Source organism: Clytia hemisphaerica, unplaced genomic scaffold (assembly GCF_902728285.1).
Source record: "Clytia hemisphaerica strain Z4C2 unplaced genomic scaffold, Clytia hemisphaerica genome assembly, whole genome shotgun sequence".
Taxonomy (NCBI): Eukaryota; Metazoa; Cnidaria; class Hydrozoa; order Leptothecata; family Clytiidae; genus Clytia; species Clytia hemisphaerica.
Window position 1 is genome coordinate 1241096 of NW_027104390.1, and position 23984 is coordinate 1265079.

The following is a 23984-nucleotide window of genomic DNA, read 5'->3' on the forward strand; positions in this document are numbered from 1 at the left end:
ACCCTTGAAAACAACGCTGATAAGATGAACTAATTGATGAACTGTCAAAATTCTTTAAGAACAAATTAGAAAAACTAGAGAAATAATAATAACAATAGTGATATGCTCCGAAAAATTCAAAAGCTTTTAGGCAGCTGGAGAATTGTTTCCATGAAGGGCCACTAAAACCACTAAATTACCTCGAATTTTTCCCTAAAAAAAGAACGAGATGAGAACAATTTGACTCTCAAAGTCCCAAAAACAAAGAATTGCCGAGCCTCATTGTAAAGTTCCTGGTTCTTATAAAAAAGAGAGAATATATCTGTATTTGGTTTCTTATAATCTGCGAAGAGGAGGGGCATTTTGAACAAACAAAGTAGTCTGTTTTTAAGCTTAACACATGTTATTTTAATAAGAACAAACTATATAAAGTCTTATGTTCTTATAATATGAAATAAGAACATAAAACATTGTGGACTCTAAAACACCCGACTTCTTAGGAAAATGAACTATAAAATGATGTATGAAAATAAAATAATTAAGATTATTAAGATAATTAAAAATGGCGAAAATAAAAACATGTCAAGATCATATTTAGGCTTAAAGCTCATAAAATTAAGAACATCCAAATGCTTCAAAAAATTTGAATGTTCTTATAAAAGAAAAACGTGTATCACTTCTTTAAAAGAAGCTAAAAATTTGTCAGCTAATATCACATGGTTTATGTCAATGACATCTTTTGATGTGCAATTTTAAAATATATTTTTTTGGTTGCAAAGATTTTGAAAGACGTTGAAATTTCATATTTTACCGACTTTTATGTCTGGCGGTTTCTGGATTATTGCTCAAAATATGTCGAACTTGACTGAGAAAAGATAAAGTATCATGCTACTATTTTTAAAGTGGAGTCTTCATAACTCGAAGCTTTATAACTCGAAGCTTTATAACTCGAACAAGTATTCTGGGCCCTTCAGTTAACAATGTCTTGTAAACCAATCGCCATAACAACTCGAAATTTCCATAATTCGAACGAATTTGTGTTCTCCTTGCTTGTTCGAGTTATGGAGACTCCACTTTATTTTCATTTTAGATTTTTTTTATTATTACATAATGTTAAGGGTGGAGATTTTAGCGATTCTTGTCTTGTTTGTATTTGTGGTGAATGGGAAGAACAATGGCTCATTAACAAGATGGATACCTATTGTGCGGAAAGGACAAGGTGTAAGTTTTGATTTGTTACTTAAAGGTATGGGCAGCTTTTATTGATTTTCGTTATGAGTGTGCCTAATTCTTATACGCTATAATTTCGTGAAATGTCATGATCAAAAATTGTTGTCGAAATGATGAATAACGAGGAGAATTCACTTATATTCACCCTGAAAAATATATCCATTTAAATTTCGACTTTTAGCTCCAACTTTGGACATAAAATATTTAGACTTGATGATAACTCAGTGTACTATCTATCTAGCTTAGCTTGACTTACAAACTTGTTTTTGCATGGCATTTGCTTTCTTATGATAAGTATTTACAACATTTTCTCAACGGACTTTTAATGTAAAACTTTTTAGCTCAAATCTTAGCCATAGAATTAATACCAAGGTACACCCATATAAAACTTAAGTGGAATTCGATCATTTGACCTCAGAAACCACAGCAAATTCCCCTACTGTCATTTTTTACCATATAGAAACCAAATTGGGGTTCGCTTAGTGTAATAAAGTGATCTATTGATTATACGCCAGGCCCAGGTAGCTTTAGCGTAGTGGGCCTTTCATTATCATTCTGCAAAAAAAAAGTTGTTTTTACATTTCTCTATCATGTGAACAGTTCAGTGAACAGTTCAGTTGTTCACGTGCTAGGAACAAAACAAAATTGAAAAATTGATTTATTTCTCATTGTTGCTAATAAGAGATAGGCGAGTTTAGGTTCAAATCCTCTCTGTTACTTAAGTCTTGTTCAGTTCATATTTTTATTCGCTGGGCCTTCATGCCCTCTGGGCTTCTTGTCTTCTTGGTTAAAGTCAAATTGGCCCATTCTCTATTTCGTTCCTTTGGAGCAAGTTAGAAAAAGCTTTGCACCTCATTTTTACGTTAATATTTTTCACATACATAGCTCAGTTCCGAGAGAAAATGCTTTTCTTTTAGGATAAAAAGTCCTGGAAAAGTTTAAAAACATCCTGGAAAAGTCCTTGAAAAGTCCTGGAATTTGACTTGTTTTTTTGAGTGGCCACCCTGTGTAATGACTCATTCTTGATATTCATGACGTAATCTTTTATACGGAAACACCCGAAAAAGACCGGGTGTTTGCCACCAGTTTTGAATTTAAACAATGAAACGGATGGCAAAGGGGTGTTTTCGTATAAAAGATTGCGTCATGAATATCAAGAATTGTTTATCGCCCTACCTTATCGGCCCTTATTGGCGTTATTTTTAGGCTCTTGGCGTAATAAGGGCCGGCGTTAAAAGGACCGGTGTTAAAAGGGCCAAAATTTTTACTTAAAAGTGGCGTTAACTTTTGACCATTTTCTCTATTTAAAGGATTTTAGGTACAATTCGAAGATAAAAAATCATCCATTGTTTTACTCCATATTCTAAAACTTCGCAAAAATAAGTGATTTCCAATGGAATTTTCAACAATTTACTACTGAAAAATGATATTTTAATGTAAATTGAAGCATAAATAGCCATTCTAACAAATTTTGGCGTTATTTACGGCCCTAATTGGCGTAAGCCCAAAATCAGGCTGCGGCGTAATAAGGGCCGGCGTTAAATTAGGGCCGGCGTAAAAAGGGCCGATAAGGTATATGAATAATAATCTATACTTTCGTTTTCAGAATGTAACTAGATATCGAGTTACTTGGGCAATCAAAAGAAATCCTAAGAGGCTAAAATGTCCAAACAAAACGTCTTTTGTCAAACTTGGAACCACCCTCATTCGAGATAAAACTCGAAATATCTCAAAACCACTCATTTTCAAAGTCTCGCAAAGTTGTTATGGAGAATCTTCAAAAGCTTTAAATCAAAAATCCCTGGTTGATTTCACTAAGAATAATCTACCATGGTCTGAGGTCAAACTTACAAAGATTCAGAAAGGAAGATACAATCGACCACCTGTTGTTGCTAATGGTTACGAAGTAGTTGTTATGGAAGGTTGTAGGGAAACTGTAAAAATACCAGGTACACTATATTTAATAATTTTGGGCAGCCATAGCTGTAGCTGTGTTAGTATGTTTAGATCAAAATTACTAAAGAATAGTAAGGTATCTCTAATTTTCAAGTTTTCTCCTGAGATAGAACTTTTTACCAGAACATGGAAGTATAAAGAAAAACAGGAGTTGAATTTGTTGGTAATTGGTCGTTAAAGTCTTTTGATTTCTTTTATATCATATAATAATAATAATAATAAAAATATACAAGTTCAAGGCACACGAGGGCCTCTGAGAACCGGATCTTGATTACATTTGTCTTGTCTCGAATCTTTTCGGATGTTTTTTCCAAGCTTCGTTGAGTCTTTCTTTAAAGATTTTGACAGTCTTTGCCTCTACAACGTATCTTGGTAATCTATTCCAGTTTGGTATACTCCTGTAAAAGAACGAGTTGGTTTGTGCGCCTCGGAATCCATCTTTACCAAAATTTGGTATCAGCTCATCTTTGTGTCTCCTGTTCGGACGTGTTCGAGTCGATAATTTACTTGGAAGAGTATTTTTATCGTAGTAGTGGAGATGTTTGTATACTTGGACCATATCACAAAAGAGTCTCCTGAATTCAAGCGTGGGGAGGTCAAGTATGCGCAAGCGTTCTTCATAGGACATATCTTTGCAGATAGGCACGAGTTTTGTGGCGCGTCTTTGTACACCCTCGATCAAATTAACATATTTTTGAAGTTTAGGTGACCATACCGACTGAGCATACTCCAAGTGCGGACGGACAAACGAAGTATATAGTACTAGGAAGATGGATGGATTCAGATGTTCAAAGCTCCTGTTAATCACTCCTAGTATTGAATTTGCCTTCTTTTACCTGCTTTGCAATATGCTCCTCGAATGTAAGTTCTGAGTCGATCACAATCCCAAGATCTTTCTCTTCAAAAACATGTTCAAGCTGATTTCCATCCAAACAATATGGATAGGCATGTTTGATGTCAGAGAATTTGCCAATAGTTAGTACGTGACATTTGTCGAGATGGAACTTTAATAACCATTCTTTCGACCACTTAACTAGCGCGTCTATATCCTGTTGGATGGAAATAGAGTCTTCGATAGTGTTGGCCTCTTGGAAGATTTTGGTGTCATCAGCAAAAAGGAGTATAAATGATGATATCACTCTTTCAGGAAGATCGTTGATGTAAAGAACGAACAATAACGGTCCAAGGACACTACCCTGTGGGATACCACTAACCACGTGATCCGTTGTCGAAAATGATTTATTTACTTTCACTGATTGGGTTCGTCCATTTAAAAATGATTTTACCCAAGACATTATCGGACCATCTATGCCGTATGCTAATAGTTTCTTGCATAAACGACGATGAGGTACAGTGTCAAAGGCCTTTGCGAAATCAAAATAGATATTATCAATCACTTTTCCCTCCGATGTACTTTCACAGCAAGTATCCAAGTAATACAACAGTTGCGTAACGGTGGATCGATTTTTGATAAAACCATATTGCTTGTTCGATAAAAGATGTTGATCAAGAAGATGCTCCATAATATGCTTTCTCACTATTGACTCCATCAGTTTGCATACTATTGATGTCAAGCTTACAGGTCGATAATTTACTGCAAGATTTTGAGCACCTTTGTTCTTATATATGGAGATTACGTGAGCTTCTTTCCAATCCTTTGGTACACCCCTGTATCAGTGCCCCGGTGGCCTGATTTCAGTACATGATTTTTTTCAGTACATGGTTTCAGTACATGATTTTTTCCTACGTCACTGCAGTAATCAAATTTTATTGCACTCATTTGTAATCATCCTAAATGGCTTGGGAATTCAAGAACTGTTTTTTATTGTCGCTGTCTTTATTCAATTTATATCTCAATTCACAAATGAGTGCAATAAAAATTTGATTACTGCAGTGACGTAGGAAAAAATCATGTACTGAAATCAGGCCACCGGGGCACTGAGACAGGGGTGTTTTGGTAGAGACCCTTCCTTTAATAATGTGTTCATTATTACTGCAAGAGGTTCAGAGACGTAGTCAGATAACGACAGTAGCATCTTAGGATGTATTCCATCAGGACCAAATGATTTATTTTGATTTAGATGTTTTATTTCGATCTGGATCATTTCTTTTGTTATATGGATTTCATCGATTACGGACTCAGTTCTTTTCTCGAAGTCCGGTAGCTCCCCCTCCCCTCTCATATCAAGAAATAGAGTTCATTTTGAAGAAACCATTGATCGAAAAATCTTGTCATTTGATGAAGGATTGACAAGTTTACAGGCCTTTTTCAAGTCCAAATATTTTCTTACACTGATGTCAGAAACAATGAATCTCGGCTCATCTAATTTCTATAACACATAACGAGCCAATGAGATTTCACCTATCGACAAAAAAGCTCATCAAAAATGCACGATATTTAAGATTTGAGCATGCATACCTCATAACTATTTTAATCGTAAGGCGAAGGTGGTTACAATAACATATATCTCCTGTTTTTCTTTATACCTCCATGCTTAGAACCTGGAAGCTGTAACCAATAGAATTTAAAATCTCTAACTATAGAGGCTTTTATCCTTATTGGCATTTAGCTTCGTTGTTTCATCATTAGTAAACATCTTTACTTTTAGTGTTTGACCCAGATGGAGATGAGACCAAGTGTAAATTATGGAAATCAACATTTGGATGTCAGTCAAAAGATGATTGTAATCAATCGCGGTACTTTATTCTTGACGAGGTATTCATTTAAGTTTTTAGTAAAGGTATTGTTCTGAAATATTTTGGGTTTTTTTCATTGATTGTCGGCTCGATCTGTTTTTTACTACACCATTTACTCAACCAGTATTTATTTCCAAAATGTATTTACACTAACTAGTTTGTCAGTTTTAAGTTTGTTTTTTTTTCCGCGAAGGGCAGCCAGAAAAAAAATTGTTCCAAAACACGGTAAGAGAACGTCAAAACGTTAAAAACGACGACGTAACAAAGTAAGACCATATGTTCAAACATAGAGTTCCGTATCGCTCCGATGTGGTGCTTGCTACGGAAAGGAAGTGCTCATAGTGGAGCGTAACTGTTTCGGTCTGTTTTGCTTTAATCTGTCTTCTTTTTTTACCTTTCTAATTTTGACTTTCACATAATGTTCCGGAACCTGAATACTTCTAGCCTATACTAGACGTCACCCGCGTTTTTTTACGCAATTAACGTCTATTCCACTTTGAGACTTTTTCGAATGTTTAAAGCCCGGGTTTTCGGGCTCTAAACATTCGATTTTTTTTTGATGTCACTACTTTAAAATTTTGAAGCCCTTGCAGTTGCAGTAGGGAAAATCGAATTTGCGTCAGGACACTTGAAAGATTTTGTTTTTCAGAAAACCATCAAAGTGGAACTCACTATAAAAAACAAGATGAAAAATCGTTTCCGATTTGAAACGAAAACGATATCAGAGCGATGCGGTACCGTAACATCTAAAAATGGTCTTATTGTAGAGAAATAAACTTTTTTTCATTTCAGGTCAACTGTTTGTTGACATTCACTGGAACTGTACCAGAGCTATCGAACCAATCACATCACACAATAACAATGAATATTGAAGATTTTGACCAATCAGTAACCAGAAATAAAAACTCCAGCCAATCATTGAGTCGCGTTCATTTTGTCATCAACGTGAAATTTCTGACAAGAAACAACAAAATTGACAATGTTTGTACAGCTACACCAAAACTTATTGACTCAATTTTGGAGACTCAATGTCGATCTGTGAAAATTGGAGAAAGATTGAAGTTAAAGTTTGGTGTCAAAGGACATGCAGATGATCCTATGTAGGTACTAATCAACTATAGTGTTACTCGCTCAGGTCCTTTGAAAATACCATTGTTTTGGCAAGTTTTGGCAAAAGCTTTCGCCAAATTAAAACACTAGAAAATGGACAAAATTAGCTTTTCTAGAACGCTTATTTCTAGGTATGGTTCATAGGGTTTTGATAGCCAGAACACAAGATATTTGGTGTTTGCTGACACAGCTAAAATATCGTAAAATTAGATCAGCAAGAATGGTTCATTTTAGAAAAGGAAAAGAGAATAAACGATTCATATCTCATCCGAGTATAGAATAATTCAAAATAAGATGGAATTTTTTGTTCGTCAAGTAGATATTTGATTCCCAAAGGTAATAAGCATTATTAAAAAAAAAGCAATTTAGTAATTAGTAAAATCCATTTAAAGTATGAGGATTTCAACTTATGTCAATTCTGTTCCGCTTTTTTTCCGGAACACACTGTAGAATAGCCATCAATATCATCGGATACACTTTACCATCCAAAAGGGTCACGATTTCAAACCTTCTCCAAACATCCGATGGAGCTTCTTACAAAACCTTCGAATGGAAGACCAAGGACAAAGGCTATCAATTCATTTGTTATTATGGCATCTCACAGGCTGGGTAAGACAATCGCCAAAGTATACATTGAGGCTCTAAAAGCTGAAATCATAAATAAGATGTCGAGATGTGTCATTTTTGCATTTTTTTAGGGTCAAAAAGTCACTCAATACACATACCTAGTACGGTAACCTTTTTGTAAATTTTAAATCAAAGATATTTTTACAAATTATAGGCTTTCTTTGACCGTAAATTATTTTAAAAGCAATAGTATTCTTGCCCGTTTATTGCAATTTCTTTTATTTTTCAGGAGAACAAGTGATAATGTGTGCCTATTAATTAGTGTGGGAGGTTTGTTCAATGTATCTTTGTTTCTTACTATTTTTGTGCCTGTTTGCGTTATTGGGCTTTTCCAAAAAAAAGATTTACCCCCATTGTTGAGGATATTGATTTTTCGAAGTATCAAACCCCTGGATATCCTTCTTTATTAGTAAAGACCCCCTGAATATCCACCCTTAAAAATATGCTCAACCCCCTGGATATCCTCTCTTATAATGATGCTTACCCCTGGATATCGTATTTTTTACTTGAAAAGACACTTTACCCCCTGGATATCCGGTCCCTTGTAGATATTTAACCTCCATATATATCCACTTTTGAACGGAAATCACTCAACCCCCTGGATATCCGATATCCACGGCACGGACTATTTCTAGAAAAGCCCATTATAAGTGTCAAATAAACAGCCCCCTCTGCTTATTAATTTTTCGATTTTTCTAATCCCTGGACCTTATTAGGATCTCCCGTATATTTTCAGCTGTCAAAAGAAATTATTCTGCTCTAAATTGCCTGGTTTAAGGCTATAATTATCTTAACTTTGGAGGTACTTGGTAAAGTATCTAGCTACCCCCGGTATTTAGCTTCCCCGTTTATTCAAACTATCGATTTTTATACACCTGAGAGTATCCAGTAAAGCAAACGATACTTTTAATAAAATTGTGATCATGCAAGAATGCCAAAATGATTGAAAAAAATTAATATATTTACTTGCGTCATTTAGATAGATTGCAAAAGAGCAGATTGGGAATGCGATCATCTATATCACGTGACCAAGCTCAGCCAATCACATTGCGCGAAATCCTCCTTACTTTCAATCTGCCAGTAAGCACAAACCAAATTGTTTTTATTTTTCTCAGAGTCAGAACAAGAAACATAGGAGAAATAAGGAAAAATTTCTAAAGTTGATCTTAACTGCTTCAAGAGGTCCGAAAATTGGACTATGTGTTATTTATTCTCAACTTCAGTTGAGCTACAATCTGACAATGTCTGTCTGTCTGTCTGTCTGTCACAAAAACTTTAGGGCAGCCTGGAGACTTCAAAAATGCTTGGATTTGACTGAAATTTGGCACACTTGTTCCTTGGTTGAATATCTGGGGGCGGTTTTTTCATTTTTTAAAAATTTTGATTTTTTGGGCCTGGGGACGAGTTTTCGCCAAAACGAGGCTAAAACTTTGGGGCAGCCTGGAGACTTCAAAAATTGTTCGATTTGGCTGAAATTTTGCACACTTGTTCCTTGGGTGAATATCTGGCGGCGACTTTTTCATTTTTCGAAAATTTTGATTTTTGGGGCCTGGAGACGAGTTTTTCGTCAAAACGAGGCCAAAACTTTGGGGCAGCCTGGAGACTTCAAAAATGGTCGGATTTGGCTGAAATTTGGCACACTTGTTCCTTGGGTGAATATCTGGAGGACTTTTTTTCATTTTTTAAAAATTTTGATTTTTTGGGCCTGGGGACGAGTTTTTCGCCAAAACGAGGCCAAAACTTTGGGGCAGCCTGGAGACTTCAAAAATGGTCGGATTTGGCTGAAAATTTGCACACTTGTTCCTTGGGTGAATATCTGGCGGCGGTTTTTTCATTTTTTAAAAATTTTGATTTTTGGGGCCTGGGACGAGTTTTTCTCCAAAACGAGGCTAAAAATTTGGGGCAACCTGGAGACTTCAAAAATTGTTCGATTTGGCTGAAATTTTGCACACTTGTTCCTTGGGTGATTATCTGAGGACGTATTTCTTTTATTTTTCAAAAGTTTTGATTTTTGGGGCCTGGGGACGAGTTTTCGCCAAAACGAGGCTAAAACTTTGAGGCAGCCTGGAGACTTCAAAAATTGTTCGATTTGGCTGAATTTTGCACACTTGTTCCTTGGGTGAATATCTGGGGTTCTAAAATTGGACCTATGAATAGTTTGAAAGCACTGAAGTTGAGCCCAGTGCGTTGCGCACGTTCGACTATTCTGTACTAAACTTGGTAAAAAAGTGTTCCTAGAACGTTCTCCTTTTGTATCCATGTTTTTTTTACAATTTTGGAAAAGCATAACTTGTAAACGGACTTTTTTAACCCACTAAGCTCACTGACATCATGGATCGCTCGATATTTTTGGTCCTGTACCGATATGTCTTGACCTTGGAGCACCACGCCGCCCTGTATTTTCACCTTGTTCGAGATAAGAATCTTATATTTAGTTGCAGTTTGTACGTTCATTTGAAATCAAAAAATATAGGGACTTCGAGGAGGGATGAGCTGGAGTTTTTACAAGATACTTCACTAATTGGTCATTTAAAGTGATAGAGATGACGCATTCTTTAGAAAAAGTAATAAGATTCTTTTATTACATCCTAACGACCAACCAAATCAAATAAGAGCTTGTAAAAACTCTAAAAACTCCAGCTTGGCCCTTCGAGGAGCCATACAGCCCTATTTGTTTTCCTAAACAAAAACCAAGAAAATATAATCTATCATTCTCTTTTTGGACCTACCGCGGGAGGTCCTTTAATTTGACCGTTGTCCGTTCGTCTGTTACAAGCTTTTCTCGGGATTGGCTCATTATTTTTTTTTAATTTTTTGCATAATGATACAAAATAGCAATGCCTGAAAAGTGACGGAGCCCGATTTTTGAAAAAAAATTTTGGGGAACAAATTTGGGCCAAAAACTACCTAAAAATAAGGTTTTTTGGACTTTGTGCAAAATTGCTTCATTAGTTTTTCCTGATTTTTGGCAGAAAGATAGAGTACAAGGTACCCTAAAATGTGGCTGAAGTAATTTTTCTCGGAAAATTTTTTTTCGTTTTCAAATACGGATTTTCGAAAAATTTGGGCCAAAAACTACCTAAAAATAAGGTTTTTTGGACTTTGTGCAAAATTGCTTCATTAGTTTTTCCTGATTTTTGGCAGAAAGATAGAGTGCAAGGTACCCTAAAATGTGGCTGAAGTAATTTTTCTCGGAAATTTTTTTTCGTCGTAAAATACGGATCTTCGCAAGATTAGGCCAAAAACTACCTAAAAATAAGTTTTTTTGGACTTGGTGCAATATTGCTTCATTAGTTTTTCCTGATTTTTTGGACAAAGATGAAGGGCAAGGTTCTCTAAAACGTGACTGAAGTAGTTTTTTTCGGAAAATTTATTTTGGTCGTAAAAATCGGATTTTCTTATTTGGGGAAATTCCCTTTTGTCATATTTAGGGAAAATGAGCATTTCTCGAGATTGGCTTGGTATTTGTTTCTTATTTTTTGTATAGTGATATAAAATGGTAATATTTAATGGTAATTTGGGTAGAAAAGTGCCTAATGTTTGTTTTTTTTGACTTTTTTGACTAATTCGAGCTCTGATACCTACGGTAATCTATTCAAGCTGCTCACTACACTTTCTTATTCCCTTGCTATTTGTCCTATTTTTTTCTGATTTTGATCAACAGGTAGGTCCATTCAGCATGTTGCTTGTTTATCTAGATTCTCTTGAAGATGGGAAAGTCATCTATCGGAGAGATTTCAAACAGTAAAAACCATTCCATTTTGAATTTACAAGCTGGAAAGAATGTTCACCAACTTAATGCTACCTCCATTAAAATCGATTTATCTGCCGTGCCAAGGATAAGATACTCTATATATAAAGGTTGGTAAACGTGATCGAATCTTCAGATGTTCAAATTTTGGTACACCTCCAGTCATATATACAGTCAGTTTGACTCATCATAATTTCAAATTATTCTACTGGTGACCTGGGGGTGGGGGGGGGGCAGCTGGACAAAATGACCGACGGGTATGTGCGGGCCCTAAAGGGTACCTTTTCCAAGATGTTTAAAATGCACTGTAAGGGTCGGAAAAACTAGAGATGGTAGAACTGTAGAAATTTCAGATAATTCTAGTAAGGGTGCAATTTTTTAAGCCAATTTTTTGCCCGCACATACCATTAGTCCGCAAACCCAGTGCCCCCCCCCCCGTGACTGGTGAGAATCTTTAAGGTCGCTTCAAACATTACACATAAATTTCACAACAATTTCGTTTTCTTTCATCTTTTTCAATACATATTATTGTTCAATGACTGAACACGAATAGTGTTCAAATGTCTATTTAAATTAGAGGCTAATAGTCTATTCTAGTTTATCAGTCTCAATATTATGCCTCATTTAGAACTATAGTATTCACTTTTTTTCAATTTTAGCTGAAGAGAATTTCACAATTAAATTAAACGAAGATTTTGTCTCAAACAAACAACATTGTACCTCACTTAGAAAGAAAGATATAACCATTCCTTTTCTGCTAAAATTCCCTGGTAAGTGAAACTCCAACTTCTCTACATTTGATTACCATACTTGGATTGAATTTATGCATTTTCCATAGCTTTTTGAACTGTTTTTTAACATTTGATATAAAGGTGTGTGTCCTAATACTTGAATTGAAATTGTATTCCCCTTTATGCCTTTTCCATAGCTTTTTCTGTACTCTTTTCTTACACCCCTGTCTAAGTGACACAGGATACGCCGGAATTGAATAAAGGTGTGTTCTAATCAATGATTTTTGACCGGGGTAGAGAATTTCAAGAGAATTTAGTCGGGATTACTCGTTATCACACCAGCTTAAAATTAGGCCTTTTCTGGACAATTTTTTTCACCAGGTTAGGGGTGTTTCTAGGTTGATGTGAAAGGATGTACTATTTTCTGGCGCGTATATGGCTGTTGTTTTAGTATTTGCCTTTTTGATTCATCTGGCTTCAGATGAACAGGGGTGTTAAAATGCACGTTTTTTATAAGAATGCCCAAAATTTCAAAGCGTTTGGATGTTCAATTTTACAGTTTCTAGCCTAAAATTGATCTCAAAATGCTCTGATTTTCAACATTTTGTGAGTATTAGTTGTAGGTTTGATTGGATGTCCGCAAAGCCTTAGAATGTTCTTAACTTGCTCTTAACATTTTACCCATGGAAGCCTTATGTTCTTATATAGTTTGTTCTCAAATTAAAAAAAAGACTTTGATTTATTGTTTAGAACTTAAAGTTTCATGCCGCCCGTATGGACGACAATCATCAGCTAATAAAAATCGTTTGAAAAATATTCATATACAATGGCTTCTTCGTCTGAAATTCTAACGTCAATTTTTAGGTGACGCCGAAGTTCATGAGTAAATTTTTATTTCTGTGTCAACATTTTGTGACAATTTCAGTTCGTTTATTCAATAAGTTTTTGCCTGGGTAATTGGCGAATTCAAATTTCTCGCACAAACAAAGTTGACAGTTTTTTGCTTCAGGTGAGTATGCTTTCGCGTGTCTCACAACTCTCCAAGTTACCGATGGCGTACCGTTTAGTGTGTGAAAGAAGTTTTATGTGTCGAGTGTCTATAGTTTGTTCTCATAAGAAATATACATCACTATAATTTTGTTTGCTTTTAGAATCTGCATTCGGGAATGTGACTGGTTCGTTAACAAAATGGAAACCAATCATTATGAGAAAGGGGAAAACTGTAAGTGTGTTCGGTTCGGTTCGGTTCATTGAGGAAACACGTTTTTATAAGAGAAGTTAAATTTGGATAGCCTTCGGCTGTTCTTAACATTTTTAGTTCAAGCCTAAAAAGGTTCTTAACCTGTTCTTATTTTCAGTATTTTGTGAGTATTCTTGTGCAATTTACTTAAACTGAGTGTTCTAGAGTCCGCAAAGCTTTAATATGGTCTTAACTTATCATTACCATTTATTGTTAGGCGGTTAATTAATACAATAATGACCAGTTTTTTACGGTCTTTACTTGCCCTCACTAACCGTTCATTATTGTATTAAAGTCAAACGCTTTTTTTGCCATCATTGTTTTATCACAGATTTATAAAATGTATAAATTTTCAACTGAGGATTGTTTGAATAAGACACATGAAACTGACAGTATTGAAACAATAATTTTCATTACTTCAACTATATGATAAAATTTATAAATATATATTGTTGCTATTGTTTTAAATGCAAAGCTTCTGATTGGTCAAGCGCTGAAATTCTATTGTAATGTGACGTGACCTAGGTAGGATTTCCTTACTAGATACGGCACACTTTTCAGCCAAAGCACGACATCTAGCCTATCGGGCTTTATAAATCTGTGGTTTTATCTAATACCTGTATTCATTTCTTTCGCCAGAAGGTCAACAGATATCGAGTTACTTGGGCAATCAAAAGAAATCCCAAGAGAATAAAATGTCCAAACAAAACGTCTTTTGTCAAACTTGGAACCACTCTCATTCGAGATAAAACTCGAAATATATCAAGACCCTTGATGTTCAAAGTCACATATAGCTGCAAGAAGAAATCCTCAATAGATTTAGGTGAATTGTCGGAAAAGAAGACATCCTTGGTTGATTTCACTAAAAATAATCTACCATGGGCTGAGGTCAAACTGACGAAAATTCAAAAAGGAAGATACAATCGACCACCTGTGGTTGCTAATGGTTACGAAGTAGTTGTTATTGAAGGTTGTAGAGGAACTGTGAAAATACCAGGTAATTCTACAATCACCTGCAAAAATTATGAGACATTTTGGCTCATTTGGGTTCCCGCGCCCCCAATCAATGTTGCCTTGGTGGGACGTAATTTTGACTACGGAAAATACTTGGATTCAACCAACATTACCTTAGGGGGGAGGGGAACTCACCAGTCTCATGAATTTTTGCAGAAGATTGTAGGTAAATAGTCTGACAAAGTCTCTTTGTACTATTTGTACTACACATTCTTATACAAGCAACCAGGTTGCTAAGTAACTAAGGCTCAATTTTGCCAATTCCTTTTCACTATCTTCGTTAATTAAAAGCTTTTTAGACAATCTAACCATGGTTGTTATGGCAACCCTTGCCCAATAAGCATAAATATAATATAATATCAAGGGGTGTTCAAATATTTCAGAAAATGAACGCTAAGCAACCTAGAGACTGACCTGAAAATTGGAGTTGGTTATAAAGAAATATGTGTACCCTCCATTCTACAGTTTTCCTACTGTCTTAACCCTTAGAAGGCGAAAGGCGTATATATACGTCTTGAAAAGGTCATTTTACCGATACACAATCTTTTGGTCATAACTCCTGACCACTTGAGATTCAGAGAAAAAAAATCTGCTATTTTTTGTAGCTGAGAAAAAGAGCTTTCCAACGATACCAAAGCTGATACCTGAATCATTTGTCCTGGTCAAGAAATTGCCTTTGAAAGAATAAATTTCCCGAAAAAAATGATGAACTTTTTGGCCTTTTTCAAAAAAGTTAGCGGCTTGGAAAGGTCAAGATTGATCTTCTTCCATCTCATCTTCTCATTCCTTATAAGGAATAACCAAACAAATCATCTCAAAATAAATATCAAGCCTTCGTTTTCACTTTAATTTTTAGTATTTGACCCAGATGGAAACGAGATCAAGTGTAAATTATTGAAAACAACTTTTGAATGTCGGTCAAAAGATTGTAATCAGCTATCATACTTTATTGTGGATGAGGTAATCAATAATTTTGTTCTTTGAAGTCATGATATCGAATTTCAAGTACATTTAGTCTTTTTCACCTTGAAGTTAAAATACAACCGTTTTTAACGAATTCAAGGAAATTCGATTTGTCACCTTTAATCCAATTTTCGTTTGAACACTTTTATACGATTTCCTCAAATTCGCGAAAGAAAAAAAATTGTAAACTTCGTGATTTCTCGACCTCGAAATTGTGATTTGAAACTCAATCATTCTGTAATTCGAACAAAAAACAATTAGCTTACCATAACTCGAATCCGTCTATCATTTTATAATTGAAAAAAAAGAAAATCTTGGTTCATTAAAGTTTGAAAAGTAACAGTCTTTGGACATTTTAGATAAACTGCATGATAACATTTACTGGTGCTAAACCAAATGCATCGACCAATCACCATACAATGTCAATGCATATTGAAGATTTTGACCAATCAGAAAGCAGTATCACTGGCCTCAGCCAATCATTAAGCCGCGTTCGTTTCGACATGAAAATCAAATTTTTATCGAGGAAAACTACAGAATGCGGGAATAGGCCGAAGCTCATTCGGACTCCCTTTGAAAACTGTCGATCTGTGAAAATTGGAGAAAGATTAAAGTTAAAGTTTGGTGCAAAAGAAAATGCAGATGATTCAATGTAAGTGAGTCTGTAGATGACAACCAAAAATATTAAAAGACTGGTCGGGGTAGGGAGGCACTCAAGGTATATGACATGCCACACGTGCGGCCATCAAGGGTACTTTTCCAAGCTTCCAACTGTAAGGGTTGAAAAGAGCAAAGGTGAGAAAAGTTGTACTCTAAGGGTGTAAAATTTAGAAAATCTGCGCAGATTTTGACTGAAAATGGTCAAAAATATTGAAAACAATGCACCGTAAGGATCGATCTCAAATTTTCTCTGTACTGTAAGGGTCCGATTTCAAAGCCTAATTTTGGGCCGCACGTATGGTTGTTTTTGAATCGAGTGCCCCCCCCCCCCCCGGGTACTGGCTAATGTAAGTTAAGAAACGTTATTCTCTAAAGCAATGTAAGAATTTCTTGAAAGTAAAAGATAGAATTATCAAACCGATTCATTTAACATATCTTGTGTGAGAAAAACATCATCAGACAAGTAAAATCAAACAAAATGCTTATTGTACCTTTATAACGACACGATATTTTTAAGTTGTGAATACCTTAACAATATTTCTCAGAGAAGAGCTACTACTAAGATTGAAAAAAACTGCTTATAAACCCTTTTTGTACCCTAAACAATGGAAATTTGGAATGAAAACCTGCAGTCGATTGATTCTAAAGCTTTCGAACTCTATTTTGGGGTAATTTATGGATGACTTTGATTTTCCGTACCAACCCCTACAAACAAGATTTTCAAGAAGAGTTTTTCTAAACATACTCAGAATATTGGATGTTTTTTAATCGTCACCACGCTTTTCATAGAATAGACATCAATATCATCGGACACACGATACCATCCAAAAGGATCACGATTTCAAACCTTCTCCAAACATCCGATGGAGCTTCATACAAACCTTCGAATGGAAAACAAGGGACAAAGGCTATCAATTCATTTGTTATTATGGCGCCTCACAGTCTGGGTAAGTAATCTATAAAGAGGTTATTTTCTAAATCAGATATTCACGATATGTCTTGATCGCTTCCGACTTGGGTTGCAGACTTATTAGACGATCCTATCGTCTACACAAGATCACTAAAAAAGGGAATAGTCTAGGAGAGGCGTGATAAATTCGGGTGGAGTAATCAGTGGCGGAGATGTTTACAGTGTTCCAAAACTCTACCGCCACTTTTTTCCCGTAAACCGCCCTGTTGCCCTAACTATTTCCCGCGTTTACTGACTGTTTATTGTTTTCTCTCAGGATAACAAGTGCTACTTGGTGTTTGCTGATCAGTGTAGGAGGTTTGTGATGCTCTTTTATTTCATTTCATTTTGCTTAAAAAGCTAGCGAGTGCCTCACCAAAAACTAAATGACCCAGGGGGATGTCGGATATGTGCAAACCAGACCTATGAAAAGCGACCCAAAGAGAAATAAATTTTTGCAAAAAAATTGAACCTTAGAGAGACGATTTTCGAAAAGTTTCCTAACCTTAGAGAGATTTGAATTTTCATGGATTTAATACACAGATACGCAAATACACAGCACCTATTTAAGTCAGGGCTTAACGAAAATAAAAAGTATATCAAAAGAATTCTACTCAACTCACCATAATTTGATTATATTTGTCTTTTAGAGCAATTGCAAAACAAAAGATTGGAAATGCGAACATCCATATCACGTGACAAAACTCAGCCAATCACATTGCAGGAAATCCTCCTTACTTTCAATCTGCCAGTAAGGAAATATGGATCATTTCTTGAACCAATCAAATGTGGATACATTTTAATATACATATTTTTATTTTTGCTGAAAGAAAAATAACAAAAAAAAATTTCCTTTTTAAGGATTAATTTTCGCGAAATTCTAAATTGCGTTATTTTGCTTCAGCCAGGGACGGGAGAAGCTCCATTTAGTGTTTGATATAAGGATTTGTTGGTTGACTTTTGATTGATTCTCATGGATGATATTTACATCTGTTAGAAATATTATTTAGGTACGTTTGAACATGGATGAAATTTCTCTCGGTCACATTACAAACAGTCGTGGTCAAAAGGTGGTGCATCTATATGTGGGGCGAAATATTGAACAACTAAATACGACTTCAGTTATGATCGACCTGACTACAATGCCAAGGATAAGACAATCACCAACGAAAGGTACACTCGTTATGAACGTGTCATTTTTAGGTTTTTCAAACTGTCCGCAAGGAATTGAATAGTTTAAAATTGATGTATCAAAAGTTATGACTGTTTTTATACGAAAAATTGGAATGAAGAATTGGTAAAAAAGCTATATTTTTAAGATTTTGAGAGAAATAAGCTTTTAGAAAAAATTTCCCAAAATCTATTTTTAGTTTGGTGAAAGATACACCATCTACTACCCCTAATGTTTTTTCATCGCCGAAAATAAACTTTTAAAACTGAAAATACTTTTCTTCGCAAAAGTCTTTATTTTCTTCTTCATCAAATTTTTTCATTGCGATTTTTAAATTTTCAGTCTCAAAGATAGTTGGCCTAACAGAAAATGTATAACATGCCAAAGTTTTGTGGGCTACATCAGGCAGAAATTTGTATTTTGTATATGGCACTAAATATTAAAAATTCACTATGGTCAGAGCCCTTAAGAGAACTAATTTTTGTGAACAGCTAATTTGCTTAAAAATTAACTTTGGGAAGGGAAAAATTTTCGTGAGGCAGCTTTTTTTTCTCTTTTTGTCCTGAAAATGAATGTTAGGGTTTTTATATTGGTAACAAAGAAATTCCATCAATCAAAAGCCACCTCCCAATATAAACTAATTTTTCTATTTTAGCCGAAGAAAGTTTCACAATCAAATTAATCGAAGATTTCATCTCGAACAAACAACATTGTACCTCACTACACAATAATGATTTCAAGATCCATTTCAAATTAAAATTCATAGAGAAGAAAGGTATTTCAAATCATTTGCTTTCTGCAGGATCAATAAATTCTCACTGTCATTTTTTATATAAACTCACAAACAAGTTATACAGTGTGTTTAGAAGAAAAAAAGTGTAAGGAAATAATATAAATAGATATTCTTATAATGTATGCAAATTGTGTCGAAGTGTGCCATGTCATATGGATTAAAAAATAACAAAAAACTCATGAAACGATTTTTTATTTTTCTCGAAGCTGTTTGATTAAATCTTGTTTCTATTATCTAGTCCGATAACGCAGATTATCTGGATTGCTTTGCAACCGCATTTTTTCCCGAACACGCTGTAAAATCTTTTTTCTCTAGGAAGTCTCGCAACAACGTGTACAAAACAAAGACTTAACCTCGCAATTCAAAGGAGGATTTTTATTGGCTACAAACTCGTGTCTGTTCACATGAAATCACCAGATTGCTCCACCACAGTGTTCAATAAAACGCATGTGTTAATATCGGGAAAACATATCTCATGTGGTTCCTCGATTGTCCGAAATACGACCCACGTGCAATATCAGAATGTCGCCATTATGAAATATACATCGATGAGTCATCCGAGAGGTTATATTGTTGACCAAAAACTGCTGACGTGTGCACATTTACGGCACCTGAAGAAAGAAAATGTGTTAATGAATGTACCAGCCTCTGTTATCTTCCATGGACGTAAGTTTTTAGTGGCGGGGAGGGTGGGAGTAAAGCTCACCAGGCTGGGTATTAAAGAGCCAACATAAATACAGTTGACGTTCTCTAATTCGATAATATTTAAAGTCACCGTCAACAAGAAATTCTCATAAATGACGCTCTTACTATTCGATACGCTCCCTTATTCGATAATATTGAAAGTCACCGTCAACAAGAAACTCTCATAAACGACGCTCTACTATTTGATAAGCTCCCTTTTTTGATTAAAATTCAATTCCCCTTGAAAATCGAATTTGAGAGCGTCAACTGTAATGCATTTTGTAGATCTCTTTTTGCAGAATGTAGAATTAAGTTAAGAATAACTCCAAATTTCACTCCAAAGTCAGAAAGATGTCACATGGGGTTGATACGTTAAAAAAGATATTAAAGAAGAACATTTTAAGAACTAAAATTCAGAAGAGTCGATTCTTATTAATGTTTTAGAAAGAAAGCGTGAAAATTTTTATAACATTTTCGTAACTTTCTTCTCTTTTCTCTCATACATAGATAGAATGGGACTATTATTTCTGACATTCGCAAAATACTTGGACGCAACGTATACATCTAGATATTACGCGCGTGAATATCCCCTATTCTTAAAGGGCACATCGTTTATATTTTTCGGAATCGATTTGTTTACACGAAAGAAGAGGTTGAAAGTCGTTCTGCAAGATTGTTACTTTATACCCAAAGGAATGACACAGAAATTCTACTTTGTGAAAAACAGGTACGTAAAACAAAACTTTTCTTCGTCTTTTTTTTTGTAACAACAGATAAAAAGAGAATAGATTTTGGCAAGGAATAAATTTGATGGACCAAATCCTCGGCTATTGATATGCTTAGATCAATAATATTCTCAAATTAATTTTCATTCAGACCCTAAGCAAACAGATAGTCTGACGGCATTGAGTTTAAAGCCCCTAAGGGGCTAGACAGGAAACTCTTGAATGAGAAATGAAGCGAGGGATTGAAATTAAAATCTAACGCCGGGTTTGGAAAAGTGCATCGTGTGAAAACAAAGCTCAGTTTCGGGCTAGGGCGCGAAATTACGGTTAGTGGCGGTAGACAGGAGAACGCCCTCGGCACCAGTAGTCCCGCCTGACCGCGCTATTAGGACCCAGTCTTCCATGCCTCTTCCTTCCTCGTTCACGACTACACAGTGAAGTGTTCTTTTGAACCTCGTGTTTTTTAAAGTTTTTCGAAAGATGGGTTCAATCTGTCATCCTAAAATAAGCGCAAATCTCAAGGCTTCACTTTTTTGGACCTACCCCGGTGGGGTGGAGGTCCTATAAATTAACCTTTGTCCGTTCGTCCGTTCGTTATTAGCTTTCCTCGAGATTGCCTCTTTGATTCTTTATGATTTTTTGCACAAAGATGCATAACTATAAACCCTCGAATGAGACGGAGCCTGACTTTCAAAAAAAAAAATTTTGGGGCAAATTTGGGCCAAAAACGGCTAAAGAACGGGTTTTTTGGACTTTGTGAAAAATTGAATCATTAACTTTTTGCATGAAAGTAGTAGTAGAGGCCACTATGTCTTCCCGTGTGCAGCAGCTTGTGCAAAGGGATTTTATGATTGAATATTGTTCCTTGAATGTAGAAGATCAAAATTTGAGAGGTGGGGCCGGGTGTGACTATCCGTTGCCTTGGAAACTGACGTCATTGGTTACTATGGCAACAAAAATAAAAAGTCGTCAAAATTGAAATTTTTTTGCTTCAATCGAAAGAGCATGAAAAACTGATAAAGAAAAAGATCACAACCTGTATCTGAAAATGAATATATTAGGAGATATAAAAGAAATAAGGCAAAATGACGTCATAAAAACGATGACGTCATCGAAAAATAAAAATTTGGCAAAATTTGAAAATTTTTGGTTTTTTGAAAAGAAGACCCTCCAGTGAACATAAAATATTATTACGAAAACGTTTGAAAATTCGTTAAAAAAAGTCTATTGGTCAAAATTGACAATTTCATTTTTTGCCTGTCGAAGGTTGGAGCTTGCCCAAGCACATTACAGGCAAAATTTAAAAATATCAATTTTTGGTCATAGAACTCTTAAAAAGGATTTTCAGACTTTTTCGTAATAATATTTTTTGTTTACTGGAAAGTATTCTTTCCAAAAAAACAAAATTTTTTGAATTTTGGTAAATTTTTATTTTTCGATGACGTCATCGTTTTATGACGTCATTTTGCCTTATTTCCTTAATATCTCCTGATATATTCATTTTCAGATACACGTTCCTGCACACGGGAACTATAGGGTACCATCATAGGTAAAAGATGGCTCAAGTAGACTTTTTCAAAAAAATTTTGTTGGCTCAAAAAACGCATGTTTATCTATAAGAATCACTATTGATAAGCATACATCAATGTTCTTAGCCAAATTACTCAATTTTTTGATGAGATAGATGTTTTTTTGCTCAAAAAGTCTTGAATATGAAGAATATTTCAAGATCATGAAATTTTGGTTTTGAAACGTTTTTTTATAAGAAACAAACGACTAATTTTAATAGATCGTCACTATTTGTGTTCTGAATGATTGTTTAATGGTCACGCTCACGTAGATATCAATTATATATGTGTTAAATGCATAACTAGGTAGGTCCATAAAAGTATCCTCTCTAGTCTTCGGCTTTTAGCTCAACGTCTACACGCTTTTTTATAAGAATACAATTTATAAGAATGTCTATGATGAAAATGGCCAAAAAACTAAGAATATGCTAAGAATATTACCATCATGGAATTTTGCTACTAAAGCTAAGAATGCCATTTTAAGAGCATTTTCAATTATAAATTACCAATTATCCCCAAGTTAGGCTCACTGCTTTTACAAAAGTGCCATTTTATGCTTGAGACGTATGTACTAAATGTTAAATCTATTATGAATTAGGATCCTAACCCAAGAATGTGCTGTAAGAATATTTTAGGATGATTTTCCCAAAAACGTTAAGAATATTTATGATGAAATGAATTTACACCATTTTTATAAAAAAAATCGTGTATGGGATGAAAAACTAATGTGACTATTATTTTAATCTCTGTCACCTTCAGATGTGGATCCAAGGATTTCTTCATGCATATCAAACAACGAAAGAAGCTAAGATTCGCTTTCAACGCAAAACCACATCAACACCTGATATTCGACGGAGCTTTCTTTCGATGTCACACCACGATATGTGATACGCGGTCTAAAAAAGAACAATGTCGTTTTGGTTGCCGTAAACCTGAATTACGGTTATGAGCGAAAAGGTAGTCTATTTACGAGATGGAATGAATGTTTTACGACACTATGACACTGGTTTCGATAAGTATTGAAAGGAGCTGGAAGGAGTATGATATTCATTAACATTGTGTACGTGAAAAAGTGAAGAACAGAATTCATAGTGCAATAGAAAGATGTCCCATATTTTGAATGAAAATGATTATCAAAACATTAAATCAATGATTTGGAATGAATTGACACTGGGATCTTTACTTGATATAAAAATGGTTGGTAGATATGTTGTACTTTTACAACAAGACAACAAACACAGGAAAAGTTATTGATTCCTGGCCTATTTCAAATGTGGATTAATTAATTATTCGAATTACTTAAACTAATATCGAGAAGGTAAAGAGAAATTCTCCTATTCTGGAAGTTTATTACAAAAGTGTAAAAAGTGGAAAATTTTCTAGATTTTAATAAACGGGGGGGGGGGGGACCTAATTGCCGGGGGTTGGAAATTGTACTTCTGAAACCCAAAAATAAGGTAAAAATAGGCTAAAATCAGGCTATTTACAGATTTAGAGCAAAATAAGGGGCCTTCTCTTTGACAGCTCAAAATATTCTTAGAGATTAATAAACGGGGGGGGGGGGGGGTCCTAATAAGGTCCGGGGAGGTTGGAAAATTTTCGAAAAATTTACAAGCGGGGGGGGCGCTTATTTGGAGCCTAAGAGTACTTGTACAGTTGACTCTCGCTAATTCGAACTTAAACGGGAATTTTATTTTGTTCGAATTATGAAGAGATTTGAATTTTTGAAAATCTTCTAAAGGCATTTTTCCCTGACGGAGATTAGGAATGTTACCTACCTTGAGTTACCTTGAACTTGTTGCGTAATATCTTCACGCATCCATCCTGTGAGGACCGATGTAAATTTTCATATTGATGATGCTGTTTGTTTCAGCTCGTCTCATCATAGTGTAGCCAGTCACGAGTGGCTCGTCGGGAACTGTAAAAAGATATTTATCCAGCTCAGTTTTGAATTTCAATTTCTTGCACCCAGTGAGATCCCTCAGACGTTTTGGCAGCGAGTTGAAAAGCCTTGGTCCTTGGACTTTAAAACTTGAGTATATGACTTTTTGCCAGGGCCCCCTTTTCACTAGTGGTATGTGACATTTTCTTCCTTGTCTGGGATTGGCATAGAACGTGATTGTCCCAGGATTTGGG

The 23984-nt window shown here is 35.2% G+C and overlaps 2 protein-coding genes across 3 annotated transcripts in view; one reads left to right on the forward strand and one right to left on the reverse strand.

Moving 5' to 3' along the window:
- Positions 1 to 795: 795 nt before the first annotated feature.
- LOC136819862 (uncharacterized) lies at positions 796 to 23193 on the forward strand. The gene is made up of 21 exons (XM_067076109.1): positions 796 to 1200; positions 2816 to 3158; positions 5775 to 5881; positions 6655 to 6962; positions 7423 to 7581; positions 7829 to 7869; positions 8579 to 8679; positions 11298 to 11460; positions 12010 to 12120; positions 13233 to 13303; positions 13961 to 14318; positions 15192 to 15295; positions 15658 to 15950; positions 16748 to 16905; positions 17185 to 17225; positions 17558 to 17658; positions 17918 to 18080; positions 18734 to 18853; positions 19187 to 19537; positions 20063 to 20282; positions 22608 to 23193. The coding sequence occupies exons 1-15, from the start codon at positions 1090 to 1092 to the stop codon at positions 17187 to 17189; spliced, it is 2433 nt and encodes an 810-aa protein (XP_066932210.1). The 5' UTR covers positions 796 to 1089; the 3' UTR covers positions 17190 to 17225; positions 17558 to 17658; positions 17918 to 18080; positions 18734 to 18853; positions 19187 to 19537; positions 20063 to 20282; positions 22608 to 23193.
- The window catches only part of LOC136819863 (RNA N6-adenosine-methyltransferase mettl16-like), a 33683-nt gene continuing 29093 nt past the window's right edge, over positions 19395 to 23984 (reverse strand). The window contains exon 8 of one of the 2 annotated variants that reach the window (XM_067076110.1): positions 19395 to 19482. The gene's annotated coding sequence lies outside the window, so the exon portion shown is untranslated. Of the gene's footprint in view, positions 19483 to 22663; positions 22745 to 23984 lie in introns of those variants that run through there. The other variant, XM_067076112.1, reaches the window with a different exon arrangement.